General features: G+C 36.8%; 1 protein-coding gene across 1 annotated transcript in view; it reads left to right on the top strand.

Annotated features, from left to right (window-relative positions):
• Positions 1–18510, top strand: part of LOC140157658 (uncharacterized) — a 56072-nt gene that overhangs the window by 25769 nt on the left and 11793 nt on the right. The window contains exons 9-20 of the mRNA XM_072180899.1: positions 6346–6472; positions 6733–6899; positions 7720–8081; positions 8907–9073; positions 11430–11621; positions 11959–12014; positions 12877–13073; positions 14421–14483; positions 15847–15952; positions 16628–16881; positions 17414–17507; positions 18072–18215. Coding sequence (XP_072037000.1) covers positions 6346–6472; positions 6733–6899; positions 7720–8081; positions 8907–9073; positions 11430–11621; positions 11959–12014; positions 12877–13073; positions 14421–14483; positions 15847–15952; positions 16628–16881; positions 17414–17507; positions 18072–18215 — 1929 coding nt within the window. The remainder of the gene's footprint in view (positions 1–6345; positions 6473–6732; positions 6900–7719; positions 8082–8906; positions 9074–11429; positions 11622–11958; positions 12015–12876; positions 13074–14420; positions 14484–15846; positions 15953–16627; positions 16882–17413; positions 17508–18071; positions 18216–18510) is intronic.

Raw genomic sequence — 18510 nt, 5'->3', positions numbered from 1 at the left:
TAGGAGTGTATGATTATAGAATAGCGTACACACAGCTTGATGCAGCACCTACATGAATTGCATATTGCATGAGTGATGCACGCTTTTGTGAATTTACATGGGCATAAGTTGGGACTTTATTGACTCACGCAGTAGGGCCATTCTTCAGAAAATGAAACTAATTTGAAAAAAATCAAATTGTAGGTATCATTTATTTTTTAACTTTTTTGTGACAAGTACAGTTCAAAGTTTTAAGAACTATAATTTTTATGAAAAATTAATCGCCGAACACCCTAATTTGCATAAATTAACATAATTGTTAGTTTTGGGTCTAAAAGTATGGTTTTTGGGCCATTTTAACACTTACTGCAGTTTTAACTTTTTATAATTGTGTTTTTTTAATTTCCTTAAAAATATACTGTTATGACGCCACTAAAACAAATCAGAACTGTTGAAAAAATTTTCAAACCACGACTATCCCGTAATTAACGAAACAAATTAATTGGTTTTGTATGTCACACACGTGACCAAAAACATGCAATTGTTTTTACCATCAGAAAAGATTTTATTAACTGAACTTCATATTTTATGTCAAAAGGTAGACTGATTATACCCTCCATTCCAGCTTCCTAAATGGAAATTATTATTCTTAGTTTTTATGTAATTCATGATAATTAACAAGTCACACACGTGGCCGGGGTCACGTGTGTGACAAGTTTGGTAACGTGTGTGACGTACAAACTCCGACATGGAATTCCATTAAGAACACCTTATGATGTTGAATTTTGGTATCAATGTATAGCTATGGGTCTCCTCTATGCACTGACACCAAAATAAATAACAACATTCTTGATACCTTGCTGCTATGGTATCATTTTGTGGTTGTGTCGTCACAAATGTGATAAAACCTTGATTGTACACACAAATAGGCTAAAAATGGACTTTATGGAAGAAAAAAATCTGAACATGAAATTTTTACCTGATTTGTAGTTGCCATATAAAAGTAAATCACAAAATGAACCTAAACACAAAGTTTTAGCTCAACATCACCTGAAATATTCTTAAAAGAGCAAAAACTGACCCATGTTTTACCCCTACCCCTAAGAATATGGATTTCTGTGTCACCATCCGGATATTTCAGTTTTAATGGAAGGTTTGTATGAAGTGATTGTTGACATCACACCACTGTTTTTCCCTAAACATACATTCAGTTGGTTATAGGGCATATAATAAATAAATTTGGAAACAAATTAGCTTTTATAAAATACTTTAATTGTTCACCCAAAAGTTTGGTAGCGTGTGTGACATTCAGGCGAACAAAACCAAATGTCACACACGTTACCAAGCGTTTAGTATCAAACCCTCAATTACCACAGCTAGGCATGAATGTTTCTTGTCAATGTTGGTGTCATTGTAATTGCAAGATATCAATGCTTTACTACATTTGGTATGAATATGTAGGTCCTTTAACATTCACAGAAATTTAGAAATGAATTTTAAAATCCAAAAACTTGCATCCGTCTGATGTCACACACGTGACCGACCCTTTGTTGACCCCTGACACGAAAATAACACAACATAAAAAAAATATCAAAATATTTCTGAAAAGTATAGACATTGGTGCAACTATCATGCAAAAGATATGGTGTTAGCTGTTTTATTTATAAAGCAGGCACAAGAGCATTAGTGTGAAATAGCCCTAGTTATGTCACACACGTGACCGAAGAATGGCCCAGTAACAAAAACTGAATAATTCTGGCCTATTACAAGCTGATCATATTATAGTTATGAGGGCATGGTCTTCCATAGCAATCAAGAGAAATTAATCAAAATTATGTTGAACAAATTCAATGTTGATGTTACTCAAATTACAAATACCAAGTGCTTCCTTTAGGTAATATCAAATTTGATTTGTTTTTGCAATGTGAGTACAGGAAACAGGAAAGAATGAAAATATGAAGCTAATTCATCTAGTAACTAGAGCGGTTCTCGGCTTTCGCGGTTCTCGGCATTCGCGGTTCTCGGTAGTGTGGGTTGGTCCGTATGTGACGTTTCTGTTCAGAACCTTGTGTGACCCTTCCCCCAGAAAAAAATCATCCGCCACCACTGGTTATAACAAGGGCCTTGTAAATGCAACTGGTGAGACAGAGCCTCGAATGACGTTTGTGTTTTCAGTCTGATTTCAGTTCCCTAACAGGTACAAAGTTTACGCATTATGATTAGGCCTACCAAGTATTGTATGTCCTATAATCTCTTATGTATGACATGGATCTTTACCATGATTGTGCAAGCCAAAAAAATATCATTTCAATACCCCAAACATGCGTTAAAAAAGACCATGTTTTACACATGCAACCTCAAGTTTAGACATATAATTTAATTTTCCCTAAACCCTCATGCACGGAAAAATCATGCCGCCACCATTGGTTATGACAAGGGCCTTTTAGGGTGCACACCAGTAAATAACCCTCACTGACTTTCTGTACAGACAGGGGCCGGAAAACAACTCAGTTCTTCAAAACTTCCCCTTTCTGCAAGCAGGCGGTCAGATGGCGACATCCATTGTAAAAATTAATATATGGATTTCAGGATTTTTTTTTCCAGAAATATTGTAAAAAGTTCAACCTATAACCCATACAGCTAACGCCACCTCACAAACAGCTTGGTGTTTCTGAAATGTAACACATTTTGAAAGTCGTCATAAAAAGTCGGATCCTGCTAAATTTACACAGACAATCTAATTTACAGGCCTAAATGATGATTAAATATGAATCAGGGCCTAATAGTTGCCTTTTAAGCCTTTTCTAATGTATTACATTAAGTCATATTGCACATTTCCTCGTTTCAAATACTGTTTTTTTTCCTTCCAGGGTGTAGCTAGACTTCTCCGTACTCCACTTGCCAATTGTGCTTCTGGCTATTGCATTTAAGCTTAAAACTCTGATTATTATTTGTGCACAAATGATAGATTTTCACATCTAATCTTTTCAGTCACCGTACGCCCTCTGTTTGTTAGCTTCCCAAGTGGACTACTGACTTTGGATTGCGGATAACTTTTTAACACGGGATTCTATGGAGAGTAAAATTGGTCATGATGTAATGCATCTTTAAATGAATCTGGCTTGTGATTGGTCCCCCAGATATCGTTATTGATTGAACAAATTCATCAGGACCGGTAGAGTAAACTAGTAAACCAGAGTTCGTAGTATCTGATCCAAGAAAATGCACTTACTGTGTACGTTTCAACAACCACTGTTGTCTCACTTGATGAGGAGTGACTGCAATCTACTGACAACCAACGCTAGAGGGATATGTAAAATCAGGCGGTTTTTGGCGATTTTAGCCATTAAGCCCCCCCCACCGCATAAATCTGAAAGCCCCTCTGAGCCCCCCTCCTGGAGACGCTATTGCAAAATCAATGGAGAGCAACTATACTACCTTGTTTCTTAATCAAATGTAACGGGTACATCAGGCAACTATGAGAGCCAAAAAGGCCTCAAATTGAGCAAAGAAAGACATTAATTTTCACGTGCATTTCAACCAAGCCGCTTCATTAGTGGTGTTCGCCCTTAATGTCATATTATCATGACCGTTTTATTTTGTTTTATGTTAAGGGCTGGGGTATGAACGTTTGGACAGTATTTATTGTGGGACATTAGAGCACATCAGACATATCGAATTGCATTCTGAATACTAAGAATGTCCTGATATCAAAAATATTTGAAATTCGCAATGTAATACACATTTTATGACAAATCCTTAAAAATTGATATTTTTGATATATAACAGTCCTCGAAGTAAATTTTATAAATTTAATGATACATTCTTTAAGTATATGTAGCTGGGAGGAAAGGCCGACGATCAATTGAAAATTTTGAGCTTTGTATTGAAGATATGGATTTCCCCCAAAAATAGGTCTTTTGGGAAATAAAATCCATATCGTCAATATGAAAGGTCAAAATATTCAATTGATCGTCGGCTTTTCCTCCCAGCTACATACACTTTAAGAATATGTCATTAGATTTATAAAATTTACTTGAAGACTGTTATATATCAAAAATTTGAAAAATATCAAATTTTAATAATTTGTCATAAAATTTGCATTATATCGTGAATTTCAAAAAATGAAAATTATTTGATATGAGGAAGACATTCTTCGTATTCAGAATGCAATTCGATATGTCTGATGTGCTCTCATTTCCCACAAAAAATACTGTCGAAACGCTCAAAACGCTCATTCCAGATCCCTTAAGTATATATGTCATATTACATGTTTCACATTTGTACGATTTTAAATAATTCTTTATCATGTTTATAGGACATGCTCTGTTATATTTTTATATCCTCTTTTCATTCTTGAAAAGATAGATCATCTTTTATTTCACCCATTGGGTATTTCTTTATTAATTTGTGTTTATATGGCGATTTCAAGTGGGATAATAACTCCTGGATGACGTAAGCATAATGTTGATAGATTTAAATATCATTATAAATAGGCACTTAATAATAATGATATTGAAATAAATTGATAAATAGATAAATTAATAGATAAATAAATAAAAGATATATAAGCCTAGATAAATAATAAATAAATGATAAACTAGGAGTAAATTGCAAACATTAAATATCTTAGAGCAAATGAGCATTTAATAAGTTTTTGCGACAAATATTTTGCCCCTTCTTGTACGTTTTATCATTATTTTATCTTGTACTAATTTTTTTTTGGACATGCTCGCTTATTTATTTTTTATGTGTTCCTCTTATCATTTGTGAAGTATTTCTTTATTTTTGTTTTAGTACAAGTGATCACTGAGTATGTTTAACTGTGGAAATATCGGTAGATAAGGTGTTTTTTATTTCACCCTTGAGTATTATTTATAAGTGTATCAACATACATTTCACATGTCATGATTTTTCATTGTTTTATTTTAAAGCAATTCTTTATTGGGGTGCATGCTCTCATATATTAGGTGGTTTTTTTTCATGTTCCTCTTGTCATTCTTGATAGATGGCTGTTTATTAATGTCGCGTGTTAAGTATTTTTTTAATTTTTGGTCGAAGTGTATAATTATCATCACATGCTGTACGCTGTTTATTTATTTCGCCCTCATTTTCTTTACTTTTGTTTTTAGATCTTTAGTTCTTTATTTTTGTTTCTGTGAATATCATCCGAAAAGTAGGCCTTCTGCACATTATGATTTTTCCTTGCTTTATTTAACTCTTTACTGGGGTGCATGCTCTCTGCTGGTTTTTTCATGTTCCTCTTATCATTATTGACAAGATAGCACCTGCTGTACGCTGTTTATTTATTTCGCACTAAATTATTTCTTTACTTTTGTTTTTAGATTTTGAAGTTGATATCATGATATCACACGCTATGTTTTATACCAACCGCATTGTCTGGTTAAAGACAGTTCTTGTTTTAAATCCTGAATACAATGTCAACATTCAGTTCGTTCACCTCACAATGCGGTGCGATGTTATATAACTGTATATATTGCAGGGTTGCCAAACCAGCGATGTAATAGGCCTAGGAAAATAGGATGAGTTTTGAAGAATTTCCTCGCGACAATTTCCTGTCCTATAGACACCAATTGATGGTTAAGAAAAATATTGCATGACTTCTCAACATTGGCTTACGCGACTTCTGGTAGTTTTTTATCTCATAGAAACCAACGGTTGATAAAAAAAATATTGGGCGACTTTTCAATGATTTGACCCGCGGTTTGCCCTCGTTTGTTTGGCAACCGTGGTCTGTGTTAAGTGAATATATTTCGGTAAGAAAATAATTATCATAGACCATGTAGACAGAACGGACAATAGTCATAGGCGCTCTCCTCCATTTTGAGAAATATACTTTTACACACACACTACATTTATAATTAAAATGATCAGCCTTAAAGTTTTACCTTTTAGTGGGTTAAGCCAAACCTAAGTGGATGAAATATAAATCAACACTTCTGGCACTGATTGGTTTCCGTAGTTGTTATATGGAATACTGAGCTGTCTGTAGCTACAAAATTGTCTGCAAATCGGCTTTTGCCGGGCCTCTCTTTTTTTTCGTTTTTCTCATTAAATTAGGGTCCCGTTCAAATAAAAAATAAACTGGTGTCTAGATGTAATCACAGTTAACACACCAGGAAAATTATAGAATATACAACAACCTAGTTACACCTGTAGACTGCGAACAAACATGCACCTGGCCAGACCTGGCCGTAAAACAAAGTGTTCTCCCTACGGATACCCTTAAGGGTCACACAATCATGGTAAAGGAAGTTGCTTCTCCCCATGCAAAAATTTAAATCAAACCCTCTTTATCCAGCTATAATCACAATAATATATTTTGCTGATTTCATATACCACTAGGATGATGATAAAGTGCCTGATGATGATGATGTACAAACAGCAGATCTATCGTCTAACAAGGCACTGCCACTGACTCATGAACATGCCCAGAAATGGTTGTATAAAGATCCACAGGGCCAGGTCCAAGGTAAGCAACAACACTATCTAATTATGTATATAACAAAACCACAGATTACTTGCCAAGTTTGATGGTTTCACTTTCTCAGAGGGTGTATGAAATTCAAATGGAGCTGCTAATGTACTCATTCCATTTGAAATTCATACTCCCCCTGTGGAAGATATTTCCAAAATCTTCCACAGGGGTAGTGTGGATTTTAAATGCAATAACCCATTATAAACCAAACCAATGAACATTGTTTGTAATGTTTCTCTCCTTGTGATATGCAGGTCCTTTCCAGTCCAGCGAGATGGCAGAGTGGTTCAGTGCAGGCTATTTCACTATGAATCTTTTAGTAAAGCGTGGCTGTGATGAGGAGTTTATGTGCCTAGGTGATGTCATCAAAAGATGGGGCAGAGTGCCTTTTGTACAAGGACCAGAACCCCCACCACTAGCTGTGAGTAGCAACACTCTTATTCCCCGATCGCACGGACATCTCAAAACGAGGTTGTACCTGCAAAGTGTGTGCTGTGAGTGTGTACGCCTGTCAAACGCATGCTTTGATTACCGCGTACGCATTGCAAAAGCCTTCTGGCGCGTTGCTAGAAAAGTATGAGAAACAAAAATGTACATTTTGGGCATGGGTTTACAGGGAGAACCTCGTTTTGGTAGCAAGATGGCGGATCTATGCAAATGGCGAATTCCCTTCTTAAAATTCATAAAATATGACTTGGGTCATCAAGGATAAATATGTCAGCAGGTTTGAAAATCCCTAAAAGTCCTGAATTTGACAATCTTTTCAGGACTTTGGAAAGTGCTTGAATTTAATGGTTGTCCTTGAAAGTCTGAAATTCATGAAAAGGAAATGTTTTCATCCTAGGCAATGTGTAACTTACACAGTAAGGTTGCAAAATGTTGTTTTTCAGCAAAAATCTCTGATATAAATTGCAATTAATGTTGGTCATTAAAAATGAATCTTTTAGTTATTGAAAGTCATTCAATTTTAGCTGCTAGGTGTGTGAACCCTGTATCAAACATTTGTGAACCCTATATCTAAAAAAAATTCAAATTTGTATAATAACCTGCAGTTTATACACAGAACAACTTTAGTTTTGTCATAGCTATACACACAAAAATCAAACATGTAGTTTTGCTCATGGTCTTGTTGGAAATTTGTATAAGGCAAACATGGTCAAAATACCATACAGATACAATTTTGGGAGTTTTCCTAAATATTACTTATATTGTATGTTTTGTTTAATATGATTTGATGACAGAAAGCTGCAGTGAGTGCTGCACCTGTATCATCTGTTCCGCCATCAATTTCCCCTCCGGTGATCGTCCAGGCAGCCTTGGCAGCTGCTCAACAGCCACCACAGTCTCAACCCCAAACACAGCCACAACAACAACAACAACAACAACAATCCCTACAACAGGCCCTACAGGTACTTCAACCCAATCCTCAGATAGCACAGTTGCTGTCACAGGTACAGGCGGCAGCGGCAGCAGCGATGGCATCACAGCAGCAGCAGCAACAGCAGCAGCAACAACAGCAGCAACAACAGCAGCAGCAACAGCAGGCAATGCATCAACAACAAGTCTTCCAACAAGTACTACAGCAACAGCAGGCCCTGATAAGGTAAATAAAAGAATCCCAGTGCAGGTACAAAGCAGTATATGGATGAAAATAATGGAAGTACCTATTTAATATCCACACAAAAAGCCTCACAGATCTGAATGAATATGAAGTTTGCCTAGTCTTTTGCCCTCTTCACTATTGTTGCATTTTCAGCAATACTTACATATATACAAAATTTTTATTCAATAATGAACAAATACATTTGGGCCACCGAAGCAGCATTAATCAATAACCTGTAGATCATAGATGGCTACCTTACACTATAGTGTACTTTCTGTCAGTGAATCCAAACAGCATAATACCGACCAAACCTATTTGAAAGGTCCATCCGCCCGCCCGCCCGTGACCCTACTTGAAAGGTCCATCCACCTGTATACGTTTTTTGTCCAAGTGAACTATGATTAAATCTAATATGTTGAAAATTAATTTGAAATCATGGTGAATAGTATTTGTTTTGTTGTGGTTGATGCATCTTGATTATTAAAATTATATGCTTTTGCCAAGCATATAATAAATGGGAGTATGGACTGACATTCTAATGGGGTCATGCTTCAGTGGATATCAGGAGGAATGTCCCTTAATACCTCACACGGTTACTGGCAGGTAAGTTTGCTGTTGGGCAGGTTAAATGTCAGTCTGTTGGTTATTAGCAGTTACATTAGTGCTAGTAAACCAATTGTCAGACTTTTTAAAAGTAAAGGCCAGACCGACCAGTGTCAAAAAGTACCAGGTATATCCTCAAACAAAACAAAAATTTTTCCTGTTGGAAAATAACCTGTTATACAGGAATAAAAAATGGCATTGTTGATTCTTTTTTATTCACAGGGTCCATGCAGGTCGAATCTATACAGAGTTAGTCCAGCGTGGTCAAACCTTGACTCCGACCCAGCAGCAGATACTGAGACAGCAATTAATCACATTGCAACAGCAACATCAACTCTTGCTTAAACAGCAACAGCAGTATCAAAGTCTACAGCAATTATCAATGGCAGGTTAGTAGAGCAATGATGTAATTTTTTTTCAGATTTGCAATGCCATGCTATGTAATAGAGATGGAGTCATGTTATTCTGATAATAGGGTTGTAGCTACGTTTGACAGGCGGTTGGCGGTGTAGCTCACCCCTAACCTATAGAGCCCGCTGGTGAAGTTGTTTAGTTATTGATGAACCTGAGTTTGCTTTACCGATACAAATTTGTTATTGATGAACCTGAGTTTGCTTTACGGGTGCAAATTTGTTCGTTATTGATGAACCCGAGTTTGCGTGAACCTGAGTTTGCTTTGCCGATACAAATTTGTTCTTTATTGATGAACCTGAGTTTGCTTTACCGATACAAATTTGTTATTGATGAACCTGAGTTTGCTTAACGGGTACAAATTTTTTCGTTATTGATGAACCCGAGTTTGATATAAAATTGGATGGTTTGAACCCAATACTACAAATTAATTGGTCGAGCTATGAGTTTTAAAATATTGGACGAGGCGTAGTCGAGTCCAATATTTTAAAACTCATAGCGAGACCAATTAATTTGTAGTATTGGGTGAAACTCATCAATTTTATCATTATTATGTTTTCAGAATCTTTATTTGTCTTGAATTTCTTTATGGAAAATTAGTTTGTGTTTATCGTAGAACTCTACTAGGTTTGAAATTGAAGGCATGCAGCTTCCAAGTTCATGGCCAGCAAAATACAGTGCTGGTAACATTCCGTGCAGTTGCAATATTTGAAAGATTTACCAATGCTAGCAGTAGAGTCTAAAGAGACTGACACCTGTGCAAACTATGCTGGTTTCATACTTTCCTGCCGCTTTGTTGCTCTTACAATGATTTTACTGCACTGTGCAGTCGCACCAGCTATGGTTACCAGCAAGCCGAGATATCAATCACTCTACCAGTTTGCCCAAAGCGACAGATCGCGAAGTCTAGGAGTTGAATTCAATTTCAAGTCAACTCGGGAGCTGCGTCGCACTCGCTCTGACATACCGTATGAGAAGTTGAGAACATTAAATGATTTCTGTATGTCAGTGCTGAGCAGCAACATTGGCTTTATTCATGTTGCTGCCGTTCAGGGGGGGCCGCTCCGCTTGCAGTTGCACTGTTGCAAAAAAGTACAAGCGGCATGATGAAACGGCAAGCGGTAGAAGGTATGAAATCAGCATCTAGGCCTAAGACTAGGCTTGGACTTAAATTCAGGCCTAGCTGATTTATATGCATGAGTTTTATATTCAATTGCTCCCACCCGTACATATTTATAGACCTGGTCCTGGCGGCTGCATATAGGCCAGCCCTAGCAGTTAGAACTAACACTAACAGAGACATTGCCATTGGGCTGATGAAGGCCTAGCCTAGACTAAGCCTTGAGGCTAAACTTTGTGATTTGTGTTGTCTAATCATCTCTAGAAATAAATAGAATAAAGCTACCTTTCTAGCTTCACACAATGCCAATTGCAAGCACATAATAAGCATGCATGTCCCATTTCCAAAATAAGCTTAAATTGAAATGTAAGCTTACTTACCTTGGCCTTGACTCCCTGCTCATGCATTCTACGCAACTCTAAAAACATGAACAATCTTGAAATATTACAGCTCAAAACACTGGCTGTCATCTTTTTCTACTTTAATTTCTAAAACAAATGATTTTTGAGTTAGAAATCCACTGGGATTTATGTCCCTGCTGCACTGCAGTTCACACACACAGCCAAATCAGTTTTTAGTTTGGTTGTTGCCAGTGTTGCCAGATCTTGGTGAGTATGGTGCCCAATTGGGTGTAGATTGTAGTTAGTAATGATATAGCAATATTAAATCTCACAAAGAGTATTGCACCCAATTGGGCTGATATGATTGAATACAGTCCAAGTTTTGTATTTTGAGTCCAAGTGTGTGAAAAAATCGGACTCTTCAGCTCTGTACAAAGTATAGGGACTAAGATTCTGAAAACATAATAATGCATGAACCTGAGTTTGCGTGAACCTGAGTTTGCTTTGCCGATACAAATTTGTTCGTTATTGAAGAACCGGAGTTTGCTTTACGGATACAAATTTGTTTGTTATTGATGAACCTGAGGTTGCATGAAACTGAGTTTGCTTTACTGATACAAATTTGTTCGTTATTGATGAACCTGAGGTTGTGTGAACCTGAGTTTGCTTTACCGATACAAATTTGTTTGTTATTGATGAATCTGAGTTTGCGTGAATTTGAGTTTGCTTTACCGATACAAATTTGTTCCGTTATTGATGAACCTGAGTTTGTGAACCCGAGTTTACTTTGCCATATGGTGTTCATAAGCATATTTTTATACTAGCATTATAACACTTGTAACAATTTGCATGTTGATTTTGTTTCCCTTACAGGTGAAGGGCCTCCAGGCTCAGGTGATCACCCACCCAGCATTCCTAGTCACTCCCAGGCAGCACTTGCGGCTGCAGCAGCTGCAGCAGCCTCAATAACACAGGGTGCTAATCAACCAGGAGTGGTCGGTAAAGATGTTAGTAGTTCAGTCATGGAAAATATCTCCATGTGGGGTGTACCACAAAAGGATAGAAGTGAGTGTATGACTGTACAATGGTCACTTGTTTGTCAAGTTAGACAATTTGAAATGAAGAAGAAAAATAACATAATTTTATTTTAAGATTCTTATAGGTAAACATTTCATTAATAAGTTTGTAGCCTAAGTTTATTATTTGATAAGATGAAGTAAGTGTGAATGTACATCTAGTTTTGGGGCAGTTTTACTAAGTATTCTGGGCCTCATGGAAGAACAGAGGATTACTTGTTTTATCCACTGAATGATTTTCCAAACATAGTTAAAGAAGAATTAAAACAAAAAAAGGAAGCATAATTATTATTCTTACATGTATAAATTTAAATGTCTATTTACAGGTGAATGGGACATTGGCTTTTGGGATCCGTCCATGGCAAAAGAAATCATTGAAGAGGTATGTCTCTAACAGTGCCAGGGATGGAATTTTTTTTGCAAGAGTGCAAGAATTAATCTTGATTCCTGTAAAGGAATTTTTTTTGGATTCATTTTGATTCTTGCGATGTTATGTACTTTTGATTCACACAAAGTTTGTAACAAGAATCTCTCTGAAAATTAATTTGTGGATTCTCTCTAAAATTTTATCCCTGACTCTAGTAGTATTGTAGATGAAATTTGAATATGGCTAAGAATAATTAGGTTTCCAAGACAAAATCCACAAGAAATTTGATATGGTATGATTTGGAGATGTAACTTAATGGTTACAGAAACTGCATGTTCATACAGTGGTTTAGTCATAACCCAAAGGGGACAAGACAAATCAATATTTTGCAAGTGTATACCCATTTTGCCCAAAAAAATATGTTCCTTGGAATTTTAAAAGTTAAAAGTGAGATGTTGGAAACTGCTTATCCACAAAAATAGCATGTTTAGTAAAATTCCAAGTTTTGGGGGGCCTGAGCTTTTGATCCTAGCAGGATCTTTATCAAAGGCAACGTCACTTGGAATTTTAAGCGGAAAATGGAGAGATTATTTTGCACAATACCAGTCACTCCAGAAGAAGTAAGATCTTGATATTGGGCTATTCCAGTTGAAATCCATACACCCTATATGGAAGACATGACCTTAATTTTCACACAGGTAGTGTGAATTTCAAATGGGCTTACCTGAATGGGTGACTCAATTTGAAATCTTCACCCTCTGTGTGGGAGATTAAGGTCATGTCTTCCACAGGGGGTGTATGGATTTCAACTGGAATATCCCATTGCCATTGTTCATTGCCAATAGTTGCTAAACTTAGTGATCTTTTGTTGATACAGGAGAGAAAGTTTCGTGAGTTGGAGCGTCTGCGCAAGGCAGAGGAGCATAGAAAACAGGTTGAACAGGCAGCTGAAGAAGAACGTCAAAGGTTGGAAGAGATGCGAAGGCAGCAGGAGGTCTTAAGAAAAGAAGAGCAAAAGAGGAGAGAAGAGGATTCTAAAAGACAAGAAGATATGAAGAAAATGGAAGATGAAAGGTAAAGCCAAAGTAAACCCTGGAATCTTTCTCCTTTTGTTTTTCTTTTTGTATCAACAAAGACTAGCAACAAAATCATCCTTATATGCATAGTAAATGTAGTGTCCAAATGGACAGTATGCCAGATGGAAGAATTTAAAAAAAAAATCTGATTGCGTTGCCAGAGGATGTTTTTCTTTAATGTTGAATTTCTACTACAGGTCTCTTTCTGATCTGGGCTAGCTGTGCATAGCAATAATTACTGTATTTCCTCTATTAAATGATGTGGGGGAAGGGGGTTACATTTCCCAGGGGGGCATTTATTAGACACCAAATCAATATGTAACCATTGGGGTGAAATATACAATTTCTGGGTCAAAGGGCGGGCCACCGTTCATTCGCTGTGACTTATCAGAACATTATCACTACTAAATTGCAAAAATAGTTCTTTAAATTAAAATTCTTTTATAATTTGGCAATGAACTGGATGGAAGTATAAGTTAACAATTGGTTTTGTTCATGCAATTTTGTGATTGACGTCCAGCAAACATGCAGTTTTAAGCTTACTCACATGATACGGCATGGACATTGATGCTTTTTTCATGGAAAATGGGGCATTTAATATAGGAAATACAGTATATGAATTCAAGTTGCTTATATTATATTGAATTTGATAGGCAAAGTGTTGACTTCGTTCTACATTTTATTTCATAGATTTTTGGAATCAAAGGTAATGCATCACATGGCTATGCAAAGTTTAGATTGGTTTGATCTCTTAAGGCTGGTATATAGTTCAACGTTTTGCTCTTTCGAACCAATCAGCAAATTTGTCGCGAGACATGTTGCCATAGTGACATAACTTTGAGAAGAACAAAGCTCCAAATAAGGGAATCATTGTGCTATTCCTGTTTAAGTCCATACACCCCTATGGAAGACATGACCTTTATCTCCCATACAGGGGGTGTAGATTTCAAATGGAGTCCCCCATTTAGGTAACCTCATGAAATTTACACTCCTTGTGTGAGAAATTAAGGTTAAGTCTTCCATAGGGGGTGTATGAATTTCAACTGGAATATTGGAGCAGAAAATTGTAGTGGAAAACCCAAAGTGTAACCTTGTTTATTGCAATGGGAAACACACACAAAAATGTTGGACTAAATCCTGGCCTTAAAGATAGTTTGGGAAAGTCTGTGAATGCTTGCTACTTCGCAGGTCTGTCATTATGAGAAATGTACCAACATTAGATAGAAGTAGTCTGATGATTGATAAAAAGTTTATAAACTCAACAACAAAATGCATGTATCCCCACCTCTTGATTTATTGGGTGAGAAAAAGTTGTATATGTAACTCCATCCTTATCATTGTGCAGTGGGAGTAAATTGGAAGTAACGGATCACGCAACATATCGCTCACTAGGTGATAATGAGCCCACGTAAGTCCACCATTCCTTATACAGATGGTTTAGAGTGGGGTGATTTCTTTTCTCAAAGAAAGCACAGTTTGGAATGTATAGTATATAGTTCACTACTTGTTTGTCCCTTGTTTTGAATTAATAATTAACACAAACTGGGGATCTTTTTGAGAACCTAGTGTACAAGGGATCTATTAGCACTGATTAATGCGAGTCAATTTAGATTCCCGTTTAATTCTGCACATTCCTCTATACTGCAAGATGATATTGTTTGACTTGTAAGCATCTGATTGCAGCTCAAATTGATGAAATGAATCCCCAGTAAGGCGTAACGTGCAGTACGTCCTACACTTAGAAATCTCATTGTTATCGTGATCTTCTACTGTACTGAGAAATACCATGGGAATTGTTGATAGAGTACTATTTTGTGCCACAATTCATTTCTCAAGAGGTGTTTAAAGGTATCTTTATAGTGGTGATACAAAGGTTGAACTCAAGTTATCAAATGTAGCTGGTTCACACACAATTAGATATAAATGTTCAAGGTACAGTACTGTACACCAATGTCAACTAGAGGTGTTGTTAAAGTGGCACTGCTGCATGTTAACTCTGTCTTTGGTACATTGTTGATAACCAGGATAAACTGCTCAGACCAATTCTTGAATTCTGAAACATTTTTTCAAATTCATACTATCTCATTCATTCTTGATGATTGTATTTTCAGTGATGTGTAATCATTAGGCCTTATTCTGTTATAAGCATATTAAGTTTGAAGTTTTAAAGATTTAATTGTACTAACTGTACCTTTTGAGGCATAATCCTTCTTGATCAGTGAAGTTACTTAACCTTAGACTGTTCACATTATATTTTGCTGTAATATGAGAAAAACAACCTGTAGATTTACTGATAGTCTCCAGTGTGCAAAGTGTTACTATACTGTTAGAAGAACGATAACTATAGAAGAATTATGTAATTTGTGTACCTCGTGGAGCTTACTACGCACAGCCACGCAAAGAGTATGTTCCACGATGTACACAAATTATATAATTTTTCTATAGTAGCAATAACTCAATTTGCATGCAGAGGATTGACCATTTCGGTAAATCCAATAATTCGTTTGGCGAACATCGTTACTGCACATTTGAAAGCTGTGATGTGTGTGGTAACGATGTGCACATCTGCATGATGACATCTCGGGTCTAACCGCAAAGAATTATGGGATTTACCGAAAAGGTCAGTTGGACTACCTACCACCATGCAAGTTAGTGTTCCAGGTGCACTTAGTTTAAAACTAACATAGTGTTTTCCATATCATGTAGCCGCAAGTCTTATCACCTTACTTGCTTGGTGTACAATTGAAATTTGTCTTTCTTTACCAAATTAGGAGGCAAGATGATCTGAAGAGGCAGGAAGAAATTAGACGACTTGAAGACCTACAACGGGCTGATGAAGAACGACGACAAGAAGAGCAGAGACGGATGGAACAACAGGTAAATTCTATAAGATTATTATCGTCACTGGGCGGGAAAAAACTCGTATGCACTTTTTGCCCTTGAACATGGATGAAGCAAACCATTCAATAAGGCTTTATCCATGTTCAAGGGCCAAAAGTAAATATGAGGTGTTTCCTGCATGTACTTTTGGCCCTTAAACATGGATGAAGCAACCTCTTCAATATAAAGTCTACACCTTCAAGGCTTTATCCATGTTCAAGGGCCAAAAGTACATATGAGGTTTTTCCCGTCCAGTGATGTCATGATACTTGTTTGTTTGTTATCAGGAAAGGTAAAGCTTGTGAATGAAGTGCAATTTGCATATGGGTGTGTGCATTTCAAATAAGGACACAAATGTTGATACACTCGGGATAACTGTGGACACCACCAACCGTGGATATCCTTGATTATTTTTCTACACTATCATATTGTAAACGTAAAATGCGTATAATATGCTTATTAATGAGTGATTGCTTCTGAAGCATACATTGTAATTTATGAATTAAGCAAAATATTATAGTGGCCTCATTTAATAGCCAATCAATGCTCACTCTTCTGGTGTCTTACTCACATTAAGGAAGGGTAATCTCAAAGTCTCATATAGATCTAGTCCCACAATCATTTTACAGAACATCCATAAATTCAGTTTTAAATTTTCAATTTGAATCACAGAGGCAAGAAGAGCTCCGTCGTCAACAAGAGGAATCATCAAGAAAGGCACAGGAAGAAGCCAGCAGACGAGCTCAAGAAGAAGCCAATCGTAGGGCACAAGACGAGGCTGCTGCTGCAAGGAGATCGCTAGAGGAGGATGTTGCAAGAAGGGCACAAGAAGAAGCTGCACAGAGAAGGGCTAGAGAGGAGCAGGAGAAGCTGAGACAGGAACAAGAGAGGAAAGATAGCGAGAGAAGACAACAAGAAATAATAAGGTAGGCATTGGTCATGCAGTATTAGGCTATAACAGTTGAAATCCATACACCCACTATAGAAGACATCACCTTAATTTTCCACACAGGGGGTGCAGATTTCAAATGGAGTCCCCCATTCTGGTACTTTGGTTTGAAATTCATACTCCCAGTGTGGGAGATTAAGGTCATGTCTTCCATAGAGGTGTATGGATTTCAACAGGAATAGCCCATTGGTCATGTAGCTTTATATTGTTGTTATAACAAATATAAGCTGGTGTTGACAACCATCTTGTCTGTAAATTGTCATGGATTTATTAACTGACCTAACATGATTGAGACCGAAAAGACAAAGATAATTATCACAACTATTTTTATTTACAACGCTACACACCGAAGTATGTAAATTCATCTAGAATAAAATGTTCTTATGTAGTAAAATGTAGAAAATGGCTGTCAGCAATATTTAACTTTTGGAATGTTGCCAAATATTAAATTTCATGTTTGATAACTTAATCCTGTATTTACATGTATTGAAATAAACTTTATTACTTAGGCAACAAGAATTACAACGCCAGCAAGACTTACAGCGTCAGCAACAGCAAGAAGCCCTTAGAAGACTACAGCAGCAGCAACAGCAGCAGTCAAAGGTACTTAATTAATATGTTGTGTCGAATATCAATTATTTCAAACATCATCAATCTAGTTTTAGTGTTGCAATACATTCTCTTATGGGAAATGAGAAAGACATTTGAACTGTCAAATTATCTTGCAAATTTTGGACTGAAACAGGCGAACAGGAAGAAGCATCTCACAGATTTTGGCCTGAAACAGGCGTAAGGGAAGAAGCACATCGCAGATTTTGGCCAAATTTGTTAATCTGTAGTTTGGTTATTCCCCTGGAATATTGTACCTACTGCCCCGTGGACCGTTGTGTACTGATAATCTGTGATGTGCTGACAGTCCATGATGATTTTGGGGTGGGTGGGGGCTGACTTGGCCTGACTATGCCAATGGTCTTGTGTCGAGTTATTGCTCTACACAACTACTCCTTGCACCTGTATTTCAGAAAAAATCTCAGTTAAACAATCACTAGCGGGTCATTACATCTTGCTTAGGATTTTTTGCAGGAAATTGTTAACTTTTTTGTGAATCGATTGACGGATTCCTGCTGATATTCTAACCCTTTCTGCTTTAATTTGTCTTCCATACAGCTTCCTAGTACAGCCATGTGGGGTCAAAGTACAGTTACCACAAGCACAACTCCAACCACCAGTAGTAGTGGTGGTGGTGGTTCACCAACACTAGCACAAATCCAACAACTACAAGCGCAGCAAGAGGAAAGAGAACGAGATGAGGTAAGCCATATATGCCCATTCATAGCAAATAATTTTAGATAAATATCACCTTACTTGGAAGTGATGCTTACTCTTAAAGAAAGAATATAAAGACAGAATCATTATATGTGGTGTGATCAAGCAAAATCAGTCTGAAGTTGGGCATAAACAAAAAGCAAAACAATAGGCAACAAAAGAAAGTATTTCCTTTGTTTGGCTATATCTGAAAATCAGTATTTCCAATTTCCGTCTGATTTTGCTTGATCACATCACATATATTCAACTGATAATGGGGAAGAAAGTGATGGGTCATTGG

Source organism: Amphiura filiformis, chromosome 7 (assembly GCF_039555335.1).
Source record: "Amphiura filiformis chromosome 7, Afil_fr2py, whole genome shotgun sequence".
Lineage (NCBI taxonomy): Eukaryota > Metazoa > Echinodermata > Ophiuroidea > Amphilepidida > Amphiuridae > Amphiura > Amphiura filiformis.
Note: the sequence above shows the minus strand (reverse complement) of the source record. Positions and strands in the feature narration are given on the sequence as shown.